The sequence below is a fragment of the Amphibalanus amphitrite genome, unplaced genomic scaffold (assembly GCF_019059575.1).
Source record: "Amphibalanus amphitrite isolate SeventyFive unplaced genomic scaffold, NRLGWU_Aamphi_draft 000379F_arrow, whole genome shotgun sequence".
NCBI lineage: Eukaryota > Metazoa > Arthropoda > Thecostraca > Balanomorpha > Balanidae > Amphibalanus > Amphibalanus amphitrite.
The window spans coordinates 76907-94275 of NW_024881873.1; the positions used below are offsets into that span (position 1 = coordinate 76907).

A 17369-nucleotide genomic window follows, 5' to 3' on the forward strand; every position below is an offset into this window, starting at 1 on the left:
GGCCGGGTCTACTCACTATTCCTATCAATCCTCTGTCATCCTACATTATATGCATGCCGCGAGGTGTGCTCCTTATGCGCTCTGAGACGGGCGCTGTCGAACGACCCAACACGCATGCCGCGAGGTGTGCACCTTATGCGCTCTGAGACGTGCGCTGTTGAACGACCCAACATGCATGCCGCGGGGTGTGCTCCTTATGCGCTCTGAGACGGGCGCTGTTGAACAACCCAACATGCATGCCGCGAGGTGTGCTCCTTATGCGCTCTGAGACGGGCGCTGTTGAACCTTTGATCCGTAAATTATTCATCCGTGTTTATTTATTTACCGATTAGATACTTCCCTTCTTCATTATTCGTTCACTGCCTCTATTAATCCTACATCCTCTCACAATTCCCCCCGGCCGCCAACCCGAATGCTGCGAGACGTAACAAACACTATACAGTCCACACAAGAAAGCCAGAGACGTCCGCAACATTCGCTGGTCCTCCGGGCCGGATGGTATCAGCTAAGAAAGAAAGAAGTCTAGAAGAGAATGTACAATAAGTCGATACTGTGCGTGAACAACCGTCCGTGACGTCGATAAGTTCTGCTCCCACCGTGTCAGTCGAATTGAGAAGCATCGTGGACCGATGGAAGACGCGATGGAGACGGAGCACCAGGAGACGACGCCTGAGAATTGCGAGCCTGCAGGGCAAGAGGAGACGGAGACGGAGAACCGGGAGACGATGCCAGAGAACTGCGACCCTGCAGGAGGAGAGGATGGAGATATCACCGCTGAACGGAAGGCATTAAAGCTTCATCGCGGTCGCAAGGCGGCCATGTTCACACGCTCGTGTAACAGGGCTGACGCGCAAATAGCGCGGCGAGCCAGTGAAGAGGAATTGAAGAAGCGGCTCGAGACGCTGCACACAACGCTGGACGCCTTCATGGAGGCAAATGAGGAGTTCGTAGAGAAGTTGCAAGATGTGAGCGAGTTGGAAGAAGCGGAGGAGTACGCCACAAGAATAACAGCACGGCACGCCGAAACGGTCGCAAGAATTGAAGAGGCGATAACTCGCCCATCAGCGAGCCGCTCAGCGTCACGCACAGGAATGCTCCCCCTACCATCGGTGCAACTTGAGGAAGGAAGCAAAGTGTGCGGGTCTCACATATCACGAGGCTCAAAGGCTTCAGCCACTTTCAAGGAGGCTGAAATCACCGCGGAATTGAAAGCTCTCGAACTAAAGCATCTCAAAGCAAGGAAAGAAAGAGAACGAGAGATGAGAAAACAGGAAGATATGCTGGAAGAAGCAAGGAAAGAAAGAGAACGAGAGATGAGAAAGCAGGAAGATTTGCTGGAAGAAAGGGCTCTAGAAGAGGAGGTGGAACGTGCAGCTTTGAAGGCGCGTCTCTGGAAGGCAGCTGGCAACGAGTTGGAGTGGGAACGAAGACACGACTTTGAAGATGAGGTCGCTGTGGAAGTGGCGCCTAGTCGTCAAAACAACACCGGATGCGGCCGCGAGAAGGGAAACGAGCAAGAGCAAGAACGCGTGGTCAGTGGTTTGGGAGAGCTCCGGCGCGAGCCGCCGCCACCGAAAGCTACTAGTACCTCTCCGATGGCCGACGAGACGCCGAGAACTGCCAACCAGGACCCAACCAGCTGGGTGACAGCGTTGGGTTCCGAGCGGCGATGTGACGTCCCGGGCCCATCAGCATTCGTGAAAAGTATACCACGTCTGACGCTGCCTACCTTCCGAGGCAGCCCTGAAGAGTGGCCTCGCTGGATCGGCCTATTTAAGGCTCTCGTCCACGACCAGCCGTCTCTATCGGACTCAGAGCGAATGGCTCACTTGCAGAACGCAGTAGAAGGGCCGGCAGCCCAAGCTATTGAAGGCATGCTGTTCAATGGCAGCCTCTACCTGGAAGCTCTGAGAACCCTACAAGAAAGATTTGGGAGAGAAGAAGACATCATCCAAAGTCACTTGAGGAAAATCTTCACTTCCAACCCACCAGATCTCACGGATCTTCCAGCCATGGAAAAGTTCTACGCCATCGTTCATAACACAGTGACCGTCCTACAGAATCTTGGCTATTCAAGCGATCTGTCCAGTAGTGAGAACCTCAGGAGGGTGGTGGAGAAGCTGCCAAATGAGCTGGCCCGAGAATGGGGTCGTGAAGTGTTTCGGCTACGGCCAGAACGACCCACTCTGAAGACCTTCAGCGAATGGCTTCAGGTGCAAGTCAGCATCCTCAGCTTCTCGGCCGTCCAGTCCGGGACGTCGGAACGGAAACGTGCAATCGACACGCAGCGTGAAGGAGCGGTGCGGAGGACAGCGCTCGCGACTGGAGCGACTCACGAAGCTGGAGAAGTGGAGCCACGTTCACCGCCGCCCTGTCTGGTGTGCAGTGAAAAACACAGGGTGACTGACTGCCCGTCGTTCAAGGGCAAAACATTGGAAGCGAGAATGGAAGTGGTGTACGAGAACGGTCTTTGCTTCTCTTGTCTGAGGAAGGGTCACTGGACCAGGAGTTGCAGATCCTCTCGGAAGTGCGGAGTGAAGGGCTGCAAGCTCACTCACCACCCATTACTGCACAGAAGCTCAGGACACGCGAGGCATGAGGAGGGAAGCTCAAGGGAAGAAGACTCTCCGAGCGGATCCTCAACGGCTGCGGCACCACATCCGCAAGCTAAAGGAACGGGAAGCTCGCCGTTTGTAGCAGCCTCCCTGAGCGATGAGACCGACACACTGCTACAGGTCGTTCAGGTGCGCGTCCACGGAGCGACCAAATCAAAAGACGTCCTGGCGCTGCTAGATACCGGAGCGCAGACGTCACTGTGCAGCGCTGATGTCCTGCAGGAGTTGGGCATCACCGGGGACCTTCGCCAGCTCTGCATCCAAAATGTGGAGGGAAGCGGAGCGCAGAAACCCTCTGAAAGCGTTACCCTGACAGTTAGCGCACTGGGCGATGGTGCGAAGAGAGGACACATCGAAATCCCTGAAGCCTGGGCTGTACCATCACTGAATGTGACTGCCCCAACGGTATCTCACCGCCAACTCAAGCAATGCGAACATCTCCGTGGACTAAAATTCTCGCAGTATGATGGCGGGGATGTGAAACTGCTGCTCGGAGGGAACGTGCTGGAAGCTGTTCTCCAACAGGAAGTACGAAAGGGTCGTTCCAACCAGCCAGCAGCTATAAGAACCGGGTTTGGATGGGCACTAGCTGGCTCCATATCAGCAGTGGTGCCAAGCAGCCTGCGCCAGGTTATGTTCCTTCAACGCAACGCCCAGAACAGCGACGACGACCTAGCAACCGCCGTGAAGGACTGGTCCACGGAGGCTTTTGGGACCAAGTACGACAAGCCTGTAGAACAGTCCAGGGAGGATGAGCGTGCGCTGTCAATCCTGAAAGGCAAAACTAAAGGGCCTCCGGACAGGTGTGAAACAGGCATGCTGTGGAAGGAAGACCGGGTGGAGCTCCCCGACAACGGACGGATCGCAATGAAACGGCTCGAAGCCACGGAACGAAAACTCAAACGCAACCACGACCTGACCAGGAAGGAGCAGTGCCGTCACGTGTCAGGAACACTGAATCCTGTAGACGACTGCTCAAGAGAGCTGGCCGCGTCAGAGCTAGCGCCAGACTGCAGATGGCTCCGCGGACCCGGGCTTCTGTGGCAAGATGAGGAAGACTGGCCATCAAAGCAAGACGCAAGCCCGCTCAGACCGGGACAAGAGGAAGTGAAGGAAGAGAGCTTCGTGGGACTCACGACCCAACGACAGCCCGTGCTACCAGACGCCATGAAGAGCTCGGGCTGGCTCAAGTACCGTCGAGCGGCGGCCTGTGTGAGACGTTTCACTCATAACACAGCCATATGCGCCTCAGACGATGAAACGCGTCTCAGCGGACCTCTCAGTGCCCAAGAAGTTAGGGATGCCGAAGTCTGGATACTCAAACGGGTGCAGACGACAAGCTATCCGGAGGAAACCCACAGTCGGGCGCTGGGGAACGAGCTACCTGGAAAGAGTGATCTGCTTCCGCTCTCACCATACCACGATGCAAGGCGAGGGAGACCATCATTTATCCTCTCCGATAACGGCGCCAACCTCGTGGGAAGCTGTCTCGAGCTAAAGGCGGAGCTGCAAGCCATGGAAAGGGAGATCGCAGGAAAACTCAGTGTCCTCGAACTTGACTTGCTCTTCAACCTCCCGGCTGCTAGCCACATGGGGGGAGTGTGGAGGAGATTTGTGCGATCGGTGAAGAACACTCTGAAGAAGGTGGTGGGTCCACAAACGCTCACAGACGAAGCGGTTGTGACGGCACCCACTGAAGTTGAGCACATGGGCGACAATCGACCCTTGATCCACGTCAGCTCGGAGCCGCCAGACCCAGAGGTTCTGACGCAAAATCATGTTCTGCTCGGTGGCGCCTCGAGGCATCTCGCGCCAGGGCTCGTGAGAGACAGAGACATGCGCCGCCGACGCCGATGGAAGCATGTCCAAGCTGTGGCGGAACATGTGTGGAGGAGGTGGACAAGAGAGTACGTGCCGACTCTCATCCAGCGGAGCAAGTGGCGCAAGGAGCAGAGAAACCTGCAAGTCGGGGACTTAGTGCTGATGGCAGACCCAAACATGTTTCGGGGCTCATGTCCGTTGGCCCGCATCTGCCGCGTGTTGCCGGCAGCGGGTGGCAGAGTCCGGTCGGCCGAGCTTCAAACGGCTATCGCGAAACTGTACACGCGACCAGCCACCAAGATCTGCTTCTGAGAAGAGGAATGCAAGTGAATCTGTGTAAACGGGGAGAAGGAGGATTTCGAGAAGACGAAGGAAGACGATGAAGTAGAGGACCACAAGTGAATTGAAGCTGAGAACGAGACGAATCGAGAGGAGAAAAGTCAACGCATGACGAGCGAGCGCCGTGTTGGTCGGCCTGGTCTGGCTTGGCTTATTCGCTCGGCAAATGTCTGATGTCCATGTGTGCCGGTTACTAGTGAGTAGTCATAGGAATAGCGTATGAGAAGTTTGTCGGTCATTTGGGGGTGTGTTCGGAACGTACGACCGAACACAGGGGGGAGTGATGTTGCCGACAAACTAGGCAAATGTCGCGCCGCCGATGCCGAGCCGAGCCGCCGCCGCGCAGCCCCTCACCCCGCCCCGCCGGTCCCGCCGCCGGGCCGGGCCGCCGCCCGCCCAGCGGCCACCTGTCGCCGCGCATGGTTTTTTCTGAGACAGAAGCAATGGGCCATATCGACGCCGCGAACGGTGGACTGGCGTCCCCCTGTGACCCTGCGACCCGGCTGACCTGTGACCTGTTCCGAATGGGGCCGGCGGGGCCCTGGGCCTGGGAACTGGAAGGGTGTGTGAGGGGACGCGGCGTGCCGGCCGACTTTTTTGTGCTCTGCGTCACGACCCCTGTATCGAGTGACATTTTGGCCATGTATTTGAACCGATACCGGGCTCTGCTCGGTCTCACTTCACTGTTAGTCGCCGACGAGTTCACTTCGCTCTCAAACGCGGACGGCGGCGCTCTGCTGCCGCTCGAGTCTAACTTTTCTAACTACTGTGTCTGTGCTGTACTGCTGCCATCTCGCCGTCTTCGGTCAATAGCGAACTCTTCTATTTAGAAGACTGTGTTTAAGTGGTGGTGGTGTGAGTGAAACCGAAGTGGCGAGTGGAGGAAAGGAGAGCGGCGCGCAGCTCACAGTTCTCACGGTGGCCGGGTCTACTCACTATTCCTATCAATCCTCTGTCATCCTACATTATATGCATGCCGCGAGGTGTGCTCCTTATGCGCTCTGAGACGGGCGCTGTCGAACGACCCAACACGCATGCCGCGAGGTGTGCACCTTATGCGCTCTGAGACGTGCGCTGTTGAACGACCCAACATGCATGCCGCGGGGTGTGCTCCTTATGCGCTCTGAGACGGGCGCTGTTGAACAACCCAACATGCATGCCGCGAGGTGTGCTCCTTATGCGCTCTGAGACGGGCGCTGTTGAACCTTTGATCCGTAAATTATTCATCCGTGTTTATTTATTTACCGATTAGATACTTCCCTTCTTCATTATTCGTTCACTGCCTCTATTAATCCTACATCCTCTCACAATTTCCCCCGGCCGCCAACCCGAATGCTGCGAGACGTAACAAACACTATACAGTCCACACAAGAAAGCCAGAGACGTCCGCAACAACAGCCAACACATACCGACCAGAAGTGCAGTTTAAACACGAGCTAGCCTGATAAAGTACGCTGTGCCATCGTCGGACTATATGTCTTAAATTACTACGCCGCGTCTACATCATGGATACGGGGATCTGCTTTCAGATTCGGCAGCGGGTCACCTGTTAATGGAGTGAGCAGGTCGTCCGCGACCTCTCCAGTGTGCTGACCTTTTCCCGTCCTACACCTGAGTACCCGAGCGTCGCCGGCGCGTGAGTTAGCTCAGAGCGGCACTCGGTGATGGAGCCCGCCGCCGCCGCCCGCGTGGCCATCCGTCTCACGGACCGGGCGGCCCTCGGGGAAACGACCCGTCATTCAGACGATTCCGATTTCCATTTGATCGTAATGAACCTCAATATTTTCCTACGCCTGCCTGGTCCGATACGTCAGCAGGCTCGCACAACCGCCCACATTTATCCCGGGCTGGACTGTTGGAACCCGAGCGGTGCTGGGCAGCCATGCGTCTCAGCTCTGACCCCGCCCGTGCCCTGCCCGCAGTGGACTGTCCGCACCCGACGTGCCAAGGCCACGGGTTCTGCGTGGAGGGCGTGTGCGTGTGCCAGAAGGGCTGGCGGGGCGCCGACTGCTCGGAGACGGACCAGGACGCGCTCAACTGTCTGCCTGACTGCTCCAACCACGGCCAGTTCGACCCGGACCGGCGCCAGTGCGTGTGCTTCCCAGAGTGGACCGGCGCCGTCTGCGACACACGTGAGTGAGGCAGAGGGGTGGGGGTGGGGGGAGATATGGATGGGAGAATGATAGAAAAGGCACACTTAAGGATTAAGGAAGCGCGGAATGAGATGGAGAAGCGCCCGGGGAACAAGGGACAGGAGGGGAGAGGATATAAAAGTGGTCGAGAACTGTGGAATAAGAAACATGGACAAAGCAACGACTTTGTTCGATAGCCCTCAGTATCAATTTGTTCTGTGATAAGACTACACCTTTTGCACACACACAAATCACATCGCTTTTCCATTGGCTGGATAAAACGTTCCCAATTCGTGAGCCCAGACCAATAAAAGTGAGGCGGCGCACTAGCGCGGTCAGATGCCCTGCCTAATGAGATGGGAGTTTCTCCGAGCGATGATCGACCGGGCCGAGGCGAGCACCCCGGCCGATCACAATTGGCTGATCAGTTCACCTGGCCGTCAGCGGGCCCGGCCGGCGGAGCCATATAAACCGACGGCCAGCCCGGGACCGTAGGCTCTCCGAACACACTGAAAATCGAGCCGGAACTTTCCATTTAAACTTGGACGCACTCGCCATGGCCATAGCAACATTTCCCGGAGAAGATTCGTCGTAGAATACATTTGACTCACTGACTTCCAATGTTCCTGAAGGTCATCCGATGCAGAACGATGCATCTGTATCTTCTTTGTGAGCTTCATCTGTTTTTATGATCGATACAGATTTTCGTGACCGATCGACCAATGGTCTAAAGTGGTAATATAATGCAGTACCATTTTGAATATATCATGCAGATGCGACAGAGCTTTCGTACAATACGATCAGAGCTACAGTGCCGAGTTCCATGTCGGCTCGGCTGAGCCGCGCGGCCGCGTTTTCCGGGAGATGGTCTCTTCATAATATCGCCGGGGCGCCACCCACACCCCTCCCAGCCCGCTGTCCGGTGGCGCCGGCGAGTATTCAGCCCGCGCGGTCACCTCTCGGAGGCGGCGGCGCCGGCGACTCGTTACCATTCGCGCCCCACCGCCGCCCACTTGCGGGCCGCGCGCGGGTCTCGGAGGAATAATAAGTCAGCGGCGCGCTCGGCCGAGGCCGGTCAGGTGGTCGCCACCAGAGGTCGATCGCCGCCCGTCCGGCCTGCCAACGGTGACCGAGCACAGTAAGCGAGCTGAGCGAAAAACCGGCCCGGTCCGCCTGGTAACTGAGCAGTGAGCGAGCTGAGCGGAACACCGCGCCGGCCCGCCCCGCCCGGCGACTGAGCAGTGAGCACGGCCAGCGGGCTGAGCGAAACACCGGCCCGCTCCGGCCGGCGACCTACCGACTGACGGACTGAAAGGCTCCGCGACTCACCAACTGACATACTGATCGGTTGGCCACTGACGGACTGATAAACTGACGGACTGATGAGCGACTGATAGACTGACGGAAGTGCCTGAGATCAGCCGCAGACTTGTGATGGCTTCCCAGGCCGGTCGGCCAGGGAGGCCGCCAGCCGCCAAGTCTGACCGGCCGATGTCTGACAGCCCGTTCCAGACCAAACTCGGGCCATGTCAGCAGTACGGCCGCCGCGGGGCACGCAGGGTCGCCGCTGACCGGGCCCGCTTCCGGCCGAGCTGTGGAGATCGACCGGGCGCGGCGGGCGGACGGCGGTCAGCGTCGCTGGCCGGTCCGAGAACAGGCGACAGACGTGGCGCCCGGTGCGCCGAGACTGAGTGCCGACAGATGGTCCGGCCGACGCGGCGTGCCGCAACCGCCGCGGCCCTAATTACACACTCACAGATACCGCCGGCTGATGGACACGCAATGTGGTGCGAGGAGAGTACTTACTGGGTGGGGCTGATCAAGTATTAACCAGGTCATGAGATACGGGTTCGTTAGCTCCGGTGTGCGCGGTGCGCCTATCACTACCGAACCCCGGTCCCCGTCGCACCCATGAAGCGCCGTGCTCCTCTGATTCGCTGTGCCCCCTGACACACTGTACCCCTCTGACGCGCTGTGCTCCCTGACACACTGTACCCCTCTGACGCGTTGTTTTCTGTGTTCCAGCGGTGTGCAGTCTGGACTGCGGCCCACACGGCTTCTGCGAGCGGAATCAGTGCCAGTGCGAGCCGGGCTGGACCGGTCCGCACTGCCAGTCGCGCACCTGCGACCCCAGGTGAGCACTCGGCCGGGGTGGGCGACCGTCCGTCCTCCACCGCGGAACGAGGGTGTGGTGATGCGATGATTGTTGGAGACGACGCATAATATGTAGGAGTCTGTTGAGTGTACTAAACAGCAAGAATATCTGGTTATAACCACTACGTAACTGTCTCGTGAGTTGACGTCAAAAGCTATGATATGACGGATATGAAGTGAGTGAAAGGACAGTGAATAATTACATTTTATATTTTCCGCTGAAAATATTGGACCGTTGGATTCAGCATATAAGCCTGTGGGCATTAGGGCGGGATCGCGGCCTTTGTGTCGGCCGCCGGAGGTTTCTGGAGTCGGCGGCCGGCTCTGCACGTCAGTAAATCTCCCGTCTTATGCAGCAGCGCACCGGATGCCGCTTAATTAGATTGTCTGTCAGCGGCGCACAGATTTATCCGCCATGTTATGGGGCCGGGCGGCATCAGTCAGTGGCGGCGGCCAAACCACTCCCGCTGCAGCCCGGCGCCGGGCGGCACCAGTCAGTGGCGGCGGCCAAACCACTCCCGCTGCAGCCCGGAGCGACCGACTGGAATGGCCCAGAGGAATCTGACGGCGCCGAATGTCACCCCCGGTTCACTGACCCCGCTCGCCGAAAATCACGAGCACTGGTGCCGAGTTTAACATGCGAGGTCGTGCGGACCGAGCAGCGAGCGACGATAAGCCGAGTGGGCCGTCGGCCTAAATGGATTAGTTTACGCTCGGGCCGGACAGCCCGCAGCCGGGATGTCTTGTTCCGTCGGCGCCGCTGACGTCCGGCCGTCCGGGAGTGGACGTCAGCCGGCCCGTCACCGGCCGGCCGGCTGCAGCTGCGCCGCCCGCAAACGGCGCTCCCAGCCGGCGGCTATTTTTCTCCGGGCGGCCTGCTTCTGTCGGCGACAGAGAATCAGTCGTTGTTTTCAGCAGTGTGAGAGGGTACGTCCGTGTTGTCTGGAGCGGCTGTGCCGACTCCTCAGTCCCCCTCCCCTGCGGCGCTGCGCCTGCCGCAGAGCGAGCCGCCGCCCGGCCGGCCCAATAGGCGCCATCACTGTCGCACGCAGCCGGCTTCCGAAAACATCTCTCCTTTGAGCCGGCCCCGGCTAATGGCGGCCTGGGAAATGTCCACAAAGGTCGAGCTGGAAATTTGTCAAAGATTGCTGCGTGGCCCGATTGGCCGGGCCGTCGGGAGCCGAGCCACGTCAGCACACCGGGAAAAACGGCCCCCTGAATGGCCGGCGAACGGGACGACCCGCCAAAGAATTAGCGTGATTCTTCCAGTTGTGGCGTCGCCTCGAAACGTGCCCGGAAACGCAATTCGCCGCCGGGAAGAGCGGCCAAACTGCGGCGCCGATATCCGGCCGGGTCGGAGCCGAGCGGCGGAAAGCGAAGCCGTTAGTCAGCTACCCGTGCTCCCTGCCGCGGCTCGGCTGTGATGGATTGGGCGCAGTACAAACGGCGATTTTACATGGTTTTGTTGCCAGCTGCAGCTTCATTTAGGCGGTAAACAAAGCCGGGTACCACAAACTGATTACACCAGCCGACGAACGGCGCTATTCTGGTCTAAAAATGCCCGACTCATTTATAAGAAATTCCCATATCGTTACGTTAAGGGCGCCGAAACACGCTACGTCGTTTGTCAACAAGACCCCAGCACTCGTTAAACTCATCAAGTAAATAGTGTGCCATCTATCAGAGCGGGCTTCATAAGGGTACGGCGCCACTGACTGTCCCTGTCTGTTCACAGGTGCGAGGAGCACGGCCAGTGCAAGAACGGCACCTGTCTGTGCGTCACCGGCTGGAACGGCCGCCACTGCACGCTCCAGGGCTGCCCGAAGTCCTGCAGCTCGCGGGGATCCTGTCAGGTGAGAACCCGCCCCCCCCCACGCGCCGTGTTCAACTGGGAGAGACGCACCTAAACTCGGGGTCAAACTGTCCTATGACCAGAGAGGACAGTCCCAGTTCCGCCAATTATTATGTCCCTGCTCCGCGATCCACGTCTGTTTTAGTAAACCTATCCCGTGATACACCGTAAACGCTTGTAGGTGGCCTGTCCCGCAAAGCAAACGCCTAAAAGCAGCCTAGCCAGCAATTCATAACTGACGCCTGTGGTTAGCCTGTCCCGCGGTACACGACAATCGTCTGAAGGTAGCCTGTCCCGCAGTACACTACAAACGCCTGAAAGTAGCCTGTCCCGCAGCACACAACAAACGCCTGCAGGTAGACTGTCCCGCAGTACACGACAAACGCCTGAAGGTAGACCGTCCCGCAGTACACTAAAAACGCCTGAAAGTAGCCTGTCCCGTAGGGGTACCCATTTTTCCCGATTTTGGAAATTTGTGGGTGGGGGTGGTTTTTCCCATTATTTCGCGACTTGTGATTCCAATGATGCCAAAAATATTAAAATCAAAGGTGGTTTAGGGGTCGCGAATTGAGATTGAAATTTGCGTATTTACCTAGAAATATGCCTATTTGACGCTGATAATAAATCGCACTAAAGGCAAAGTTTTTGTTTTGAGAGTCGGGTAGAGGGGTCATTGAGCGCTCATTTCCTCATCCAGATCGATGTGCTCCATCACGTGGTTCCGGTTAAATGTTTTACTAGCGATCATTACGATGTCGATATTGTAACATTTGGTGAAAAGCGCCGGGAATCCCGGCGACCAACAACAGGAGCAAAACATCCCAACCCGGGATGTTTTGCCCCTGTCCTTGGTATCATTCTGGTCAGCGTGTAATCATTTTTGAAATCTTCTGCCTCTTGAAGGTCATGAGTTGTAATGGTGACCTTTGATGACCTGTGAGGTCAAATTAAAATGTGACCTTTCAGTTGCCACGTCTCTGTTCATGACAGGCTCTTTGTGTCCATACAATTAAAGTTTGTGCAAATGAGCTCAGGATACATCTCACAGATCATGGCTTCGAATGGATTTCAAATCATGTAATGAAAAAACGATCGAACCATTTTTACCGTATGCTTCCACAAGAAACTCCGTCCTGATCGCTCACGGCTACGATGTAATACACCTATGAGACAGGGTAGGATAAATCTGGGTGTTCTACCCAAAAATATCAACTTCTAATCCGAAAACAAACTCGAAAGCGTCGATTCTTTCCATGCCCACCAATCATGTACTATTCCATTTCTTCAGTGGGGACAGATACACACCGTTCTTGTGTAAGAGTTTCCGATACAACTGCAGATCATTTACGAGTTCATATTCGACCACAGGCGACTAGCCATGCGCTGATACGTGCATGGTTGATACGTGACGAAGACCTTTCACAGCTTCTTGCACAGATCACTTGTGATCTCAGGTACCTAGTTGGCGTCTGAGTTTGAAGAAACTAATGTAGCAGGAGATTTTCATCCTGCATGGGCCGTATGGTGGTACCAGGACGCATCATATGAGGGAGTGTGCGTGCAGAGACTGAAGACGAGGAGAACCAGGTCCGCCACCTAAGGTCAATGGCCCACCCACTGTGTCGGCCCCCAGGCAATGCCAGGAGTCAGTAAACGGTTCTACCTCGGAGTTGGCTGAGCCGTCTAGACATTGGCACCTTCGTAATTTCCAGCTTTAGGCAATGACATCTTCATCTTCATCTTCGTTTTGCTTCTGTATATCTATACCGAGATAAAAACAGCACTAAGCTATGCCGGTATGCATGAATGATGACCTTTGCCAATTTGCTAGCCGACCTCCCCGAGTCCCGGAGTTGCAGAGTCGGTTGACGGATGAGGGAGACGGATGGCATTCGTCGACTTCAGTTCAACATCAGCTGAGGGTTTGGACTGAGCCTGTAGAGTGCAGTGTGCAGTGTAAGGTCCGTTATCTTGAAAGGATACTGCTGGCAGCGGCCGTCACCAGGCACTGGTTCCATGACATGCTATCTGCACCCGTCTCAAGTCATCAGCTGGTATAGAAGTGACACATGCCCAGAATTGGAGTCACGAGCAGTCGTGCACGCGTTCGGCCAGGCCAGTGCTGTCCGTCATAAGCAAAATCGCAAACATATTTCTTTCATAATGGGGCGAGGATGGAGTTTCGGTGTTACTGTCCTGTGATGTTCTTGGCCAGCTTCCTTTCCATATGCTCAAACGCACATGCTGTGTGCGGGTTTGGGTGTTTGTGGGGGAGGGGCAAAGCTAAACTCATACAGCAGCCACCCGACGGTGGTGTAAAGCTTGCGCCCCTCTCTCATCCGTCTCTGCAACTCCGGGACTCGGGGAGGTCGGCTATCAAATTGGCAAAGGTCATCATTCATGCATACCGGCATAGCTTAGTGCTGTTTTTATATCGGTATAGATATACAGAAGCAATTGATAACTTCTTTATCTACTTCATGCCATATTTCCGTTAAAATACGGCATGCGAGTTATATGGTTATACCGTAACGGTTTTTAATGCCCCTTCCACCCAAATTGTATCGATAGGTCAATGTTCATGTCCTGGGGATTGCTCATTTCCTTTGCTGAATGAGACGACTCATTGAAAATTAGGTGGTTCCAATGAGAAAGCCTCGATCGCTGATTTTAGCCCCCTGACTACATAGCCATTCGTTCTACGAGTTGCGGTCTTGTGTAGGTGCTAATGACGGTCTAAGCCAGAGTGAGTGTAAATGAGCATATGCTGTTCATTGACCAAAATGATATTTTTGGTGCTCTCTTTTACCGCTGCACGTCGAATATACCTACAGGCTACAACTAAAGCAATGTTGCACGGTGTCTAACAGCCATTAATACCACTGGAACACGTTGGCTTTGCATATTTATAGTCGTTCAAATGAAGTCATTTTTCCACTAAAATTAAAACTCCAATGCAAGCTTGCGACCCATAAAAGTGATCTAATATCGTTACTTCTGTCACTGCTATAGATCCAGAACAGAGCAAATAATGATAGAATCAACCCCGACCTGTTGGCATGGTAACCTTGTCCCAACATCAAATAATGGTAATTTGGTCGATTTTCTGCTAAAATTGACATGTTCATTTTGAATTCGTGATCCCCAAAAATCGTTTGCCTTCGTTATTTTTGGCACAGATAGAATCAGAATAGACCAAATAATGGGAAAATTGACCCCAACTTGTTGGCATGGTAGCCTTGTTCCAAAATTAAATAGTATTAATTTGGCCGATTTTTCGCTAAAATTGGCATTTTCAAATTGAATTCGCGACCCCTAGAAATGGTTTGATTTCGGTATTTTTGGCACAGATGGAATCAGAATAGACCAAATAATGGGAGAATCCACCCCCACGTAAAATTTGAAAAATTGACCCAAAAATGGGTACCCCTACTGTCCCGCAGCACACAACAAGCGCCTGAAGGAAGACTGTCCCGCATTACACGACAAACGCCTGAAGGTAGACCGTCCCGCAACACACAGCAGTGAGCAGACGCCTGTAGGTAGCCTGTCCCGCAATGCAGACAGGCCTTCCCGTAAAATAAGCGAGAAGCGCCCGGAATTGGACCGGTCGGCTGTTCCGACGAAACCAATGCCCGGTCAGCCTGAGCTGCCCATTAAGGAGCACTATAAGTGAAATAGTTCCTCCGCCGTATTGATCTGAACTAGACAGCGAGCACGGCTAAGCCGCAAGCTGTTCTTGATTTGGAGACAAAGGCAGAAACAAGCTGTCACCGTTCACCAAGGTGAATTTTTTTCACACAGCGACATTTACCATGCGAAATTCCGAAACCTGCATTAAATTTTACTGATTTAGCTCCAAAATACGGTTGGTGTGACACTGAGCGCACTCGGCCGTTCGTTATTTCTGTCAAAGCGCGCCGTCGTGACTGGACGGTTTGAGCCGGTTAGTGGTGATTTTCTAATCAGTCGTCTGGCGGCAGCTGCTGCTGACTGGCCCGGGCTACATATTGCCGGCGGTGATCGGGCGCTACGCGGCCGTGTGTGTAGCCGGACGTCAGTTCACCATGGCGGCCTCCGACAGCCGACAGCTCACAAATTAGTCCATCTCGCCCGTCACAATACGACCGGCACCGCCGCGACGATTAATTACGGCGCATTAACCGACTGGCGGAACTGAACCGGTGCGTTCTGTGATTGCTCAGCGCCACCTCTTTCAGCACGCCCCCGGGCGCTGTTTTCGTCGCACCCAGCGTGCCTGTTTGTTCCGCAGAAATCCAATTTATCGCTCTCTTCATTAAGATTTTCCGACGGAGATCATTATTCAGAGTGTCGCCGGCGCCGCGGCCGTCGATCGTTGTTTGTGCGGCGGCCGGTGCGGCGGCGGTGACGCTGCTGACGCTCGCTGCCGGGGCCGGTCGGCAGCCGTACTTCTTCGTCTATTGTCGCGCCTCAGCGGCGCCGGTCGTGGTTTACAGCCGCGCCGAGCCGGGCCGGCCGTCTCCGGCGGCGGCAACAGCCGGCCGCTGCCGACATTTACGCAGAGCGACGCGCCGTAAAAAATGCAATCGCGCCGTCTGCGCTGTTTGCCGACGCCGTAAAGCTCCGTTTGAAAGCTGCCTATTCTGAAATACGCCGACGGACCGGCATAGGCACGGCGACAACGCGACGAAATTGGGCCAACTCGTCTCCGGCTGGCCGATTCGGCAGCGTCGGGCTGGAGTCATCTCCGATAGACCGTGCCTGGAGCGGCGCTATCACATAGGCAGCGAGTCGCCCGGCCTGTCGCTTTTTGCGGATCGTAACCGCCCGGCCAAGGCCCTATCGCCCGGCTGCCGTCTTGTCTCGAAGCACTCAGCCCCCGGCACACACCGTAAGCCGCTAACCACCGAGTAAACATCCATTTGGAGGTATTTGCAGGGAGCAAAACGCCCACTGTGTTCAGCACGGCCCCACTTGAGTACAGCCTACGGAGAGTTCACTGTTTACGCTTTAAATGGCACCGTCGCCGCCGCCGCAGTGGCTTTAAACTTGACAACGGACCACTGTGGCCGGGGGCGCAGCTGTCGTTTGAGGCCGAAGTTGCGCGAACTGGGCTGCTAAGTGACCGTCGCCGGCCGTCCGGCAGCTGTCGTTCGACAACGAGTGGGAGTGCAGCTGCGACTCGGGCTGGTTCGGCGACGACTGCTCGCTGCCGCTGGAGAGCGACTGCGGCGACCGCGTCGACAACGACAAAGGTGAGAGAGCGCTGACCTCCTGGACAACGACAGAGGTGAGAGACGACCTCCTGAACAGCTGTAAGGTGAGAGCACCGGACACTTGGGTAGCGGCAAAGGTGAGGGCACAGACAAATATCCAGTGGCAAAGAGTATTCATGGTCGGTTTAGGAACCGTGTTTCCCACACAAAGCCGCACAGTCGGGACGCTCCGAGCCCGTCAGCCGTGTTGCCACTGCGCGTGACCGGCCGCTCCGCGCCGCCGACAGACAAACTGGTGGACTGCGAGGACCCCGAGTGCTGCCAGTCGCCGGCGTGCGCCGACAGTCAGCTGTGTCTCAGCGCGCCCGACCCCGTGGAGATCCTGCTCGGAAAGCACCCGCCGCGCATCACCGCCTCGTTCTTCGAGCGCAGCCAGTTCCTGATCGAGGAGGACAGCGTGCAGCGCTACGCGCGCGCCGAGGTTTACAACCAGAGGTGAGTGGCCGCCGGGTCGCGCCGGCCGCAGCGGTGCCAGGGGCGGGCGGCACGCACTCTGTGTGTGTGTGCTCGATCTGAGCGTGCTGACCCGTGCCGACCCGTGCTGACCCGTGCTGACCCGTGCTGACCCGTGCTGGTGTGGCCAGAGTGTACCGTGCCCCGCCGATGCTCTCTGTGTGAACGGATAAAAAGTGTTTGCGCTGTCCCTAGCGTAGGCTACCCTGCTTCTCAGTGTTACTAAACCGACCGGTGATGTACGAGTTCAACTTACAGTTCGAAATGAACGGCAGAATTTCAGATCATGATTCTGGCAACTTATCCATGGTCATTCATATTATTTTGTAAATGAAGCGAAACGACATTTATGTTCTCTGCCAACAAGCCGTTGCACGTATTAAACATAGAGCCTAATTGCAGAACCAGGGCACTGAGCAATCGCCAACTTCAATGAAGTTTGATCGTGACAAACCCATTTATCATACAGCGTTAATAACTCGGGTCCATTCCCTGCGACTCCCGGCCCAGAAGTGGGCCATTTATATCACACATATCAGCGGGCGCTGGCGCCATACGTTACACGGCGGCCCAAAATATCCGCGGCGTGTGGCTGGCGCCGTAAATATGTGTTATTATGATCCCCCGTGATTCCAATGTTGCTAGTCTGTTAACGTTTATGCCGAGGGCTTTAGAGACGCCGTGACTGGAGGCGTTAGTTGCTCGTTGGACGTTTAGAGTTATGGCTTTTGCTATACCTGTGGAA

The 17369-nt window shown here is 55.9% G+C and overlaps 1 protein-coding gene across 4 annotated transcripts in view; it reads left to right on the forward strand.

Moving 5' to 3' along the window:
- Window positions 1–17369, forward strand: part of LOC122390017 (teneurin-m-like) — a 95912-nt gene that overhangs the window by 60335 nt on the left and 18208 nt on the right. For all 4 annotated transcript variants that reach the window (XM_043382577.1, XM_043382579.1, XM_043382578.1 and 1 more), the window contains exons 9-13: window positions 6698–6907; window positions 8933–9041; window positions 10797–10914; window positions 16042–16150; window positions 16399–16606. In XM_043382577.1, coding sequence (XP_043238512.1) covers window positions 6698–6907; window positions 8933–9041; window positions 10797–10914; window positions 16042–16150; window positions 16399–16606 — 754 coding nt within the window. The remainder of the gene's footprint in view (window positions 1–6697; window positions 6908–8932; window positions 9042–10796; window positions 10915–16041; window positions 16151–16398; window positions 16607–17369) is intronic.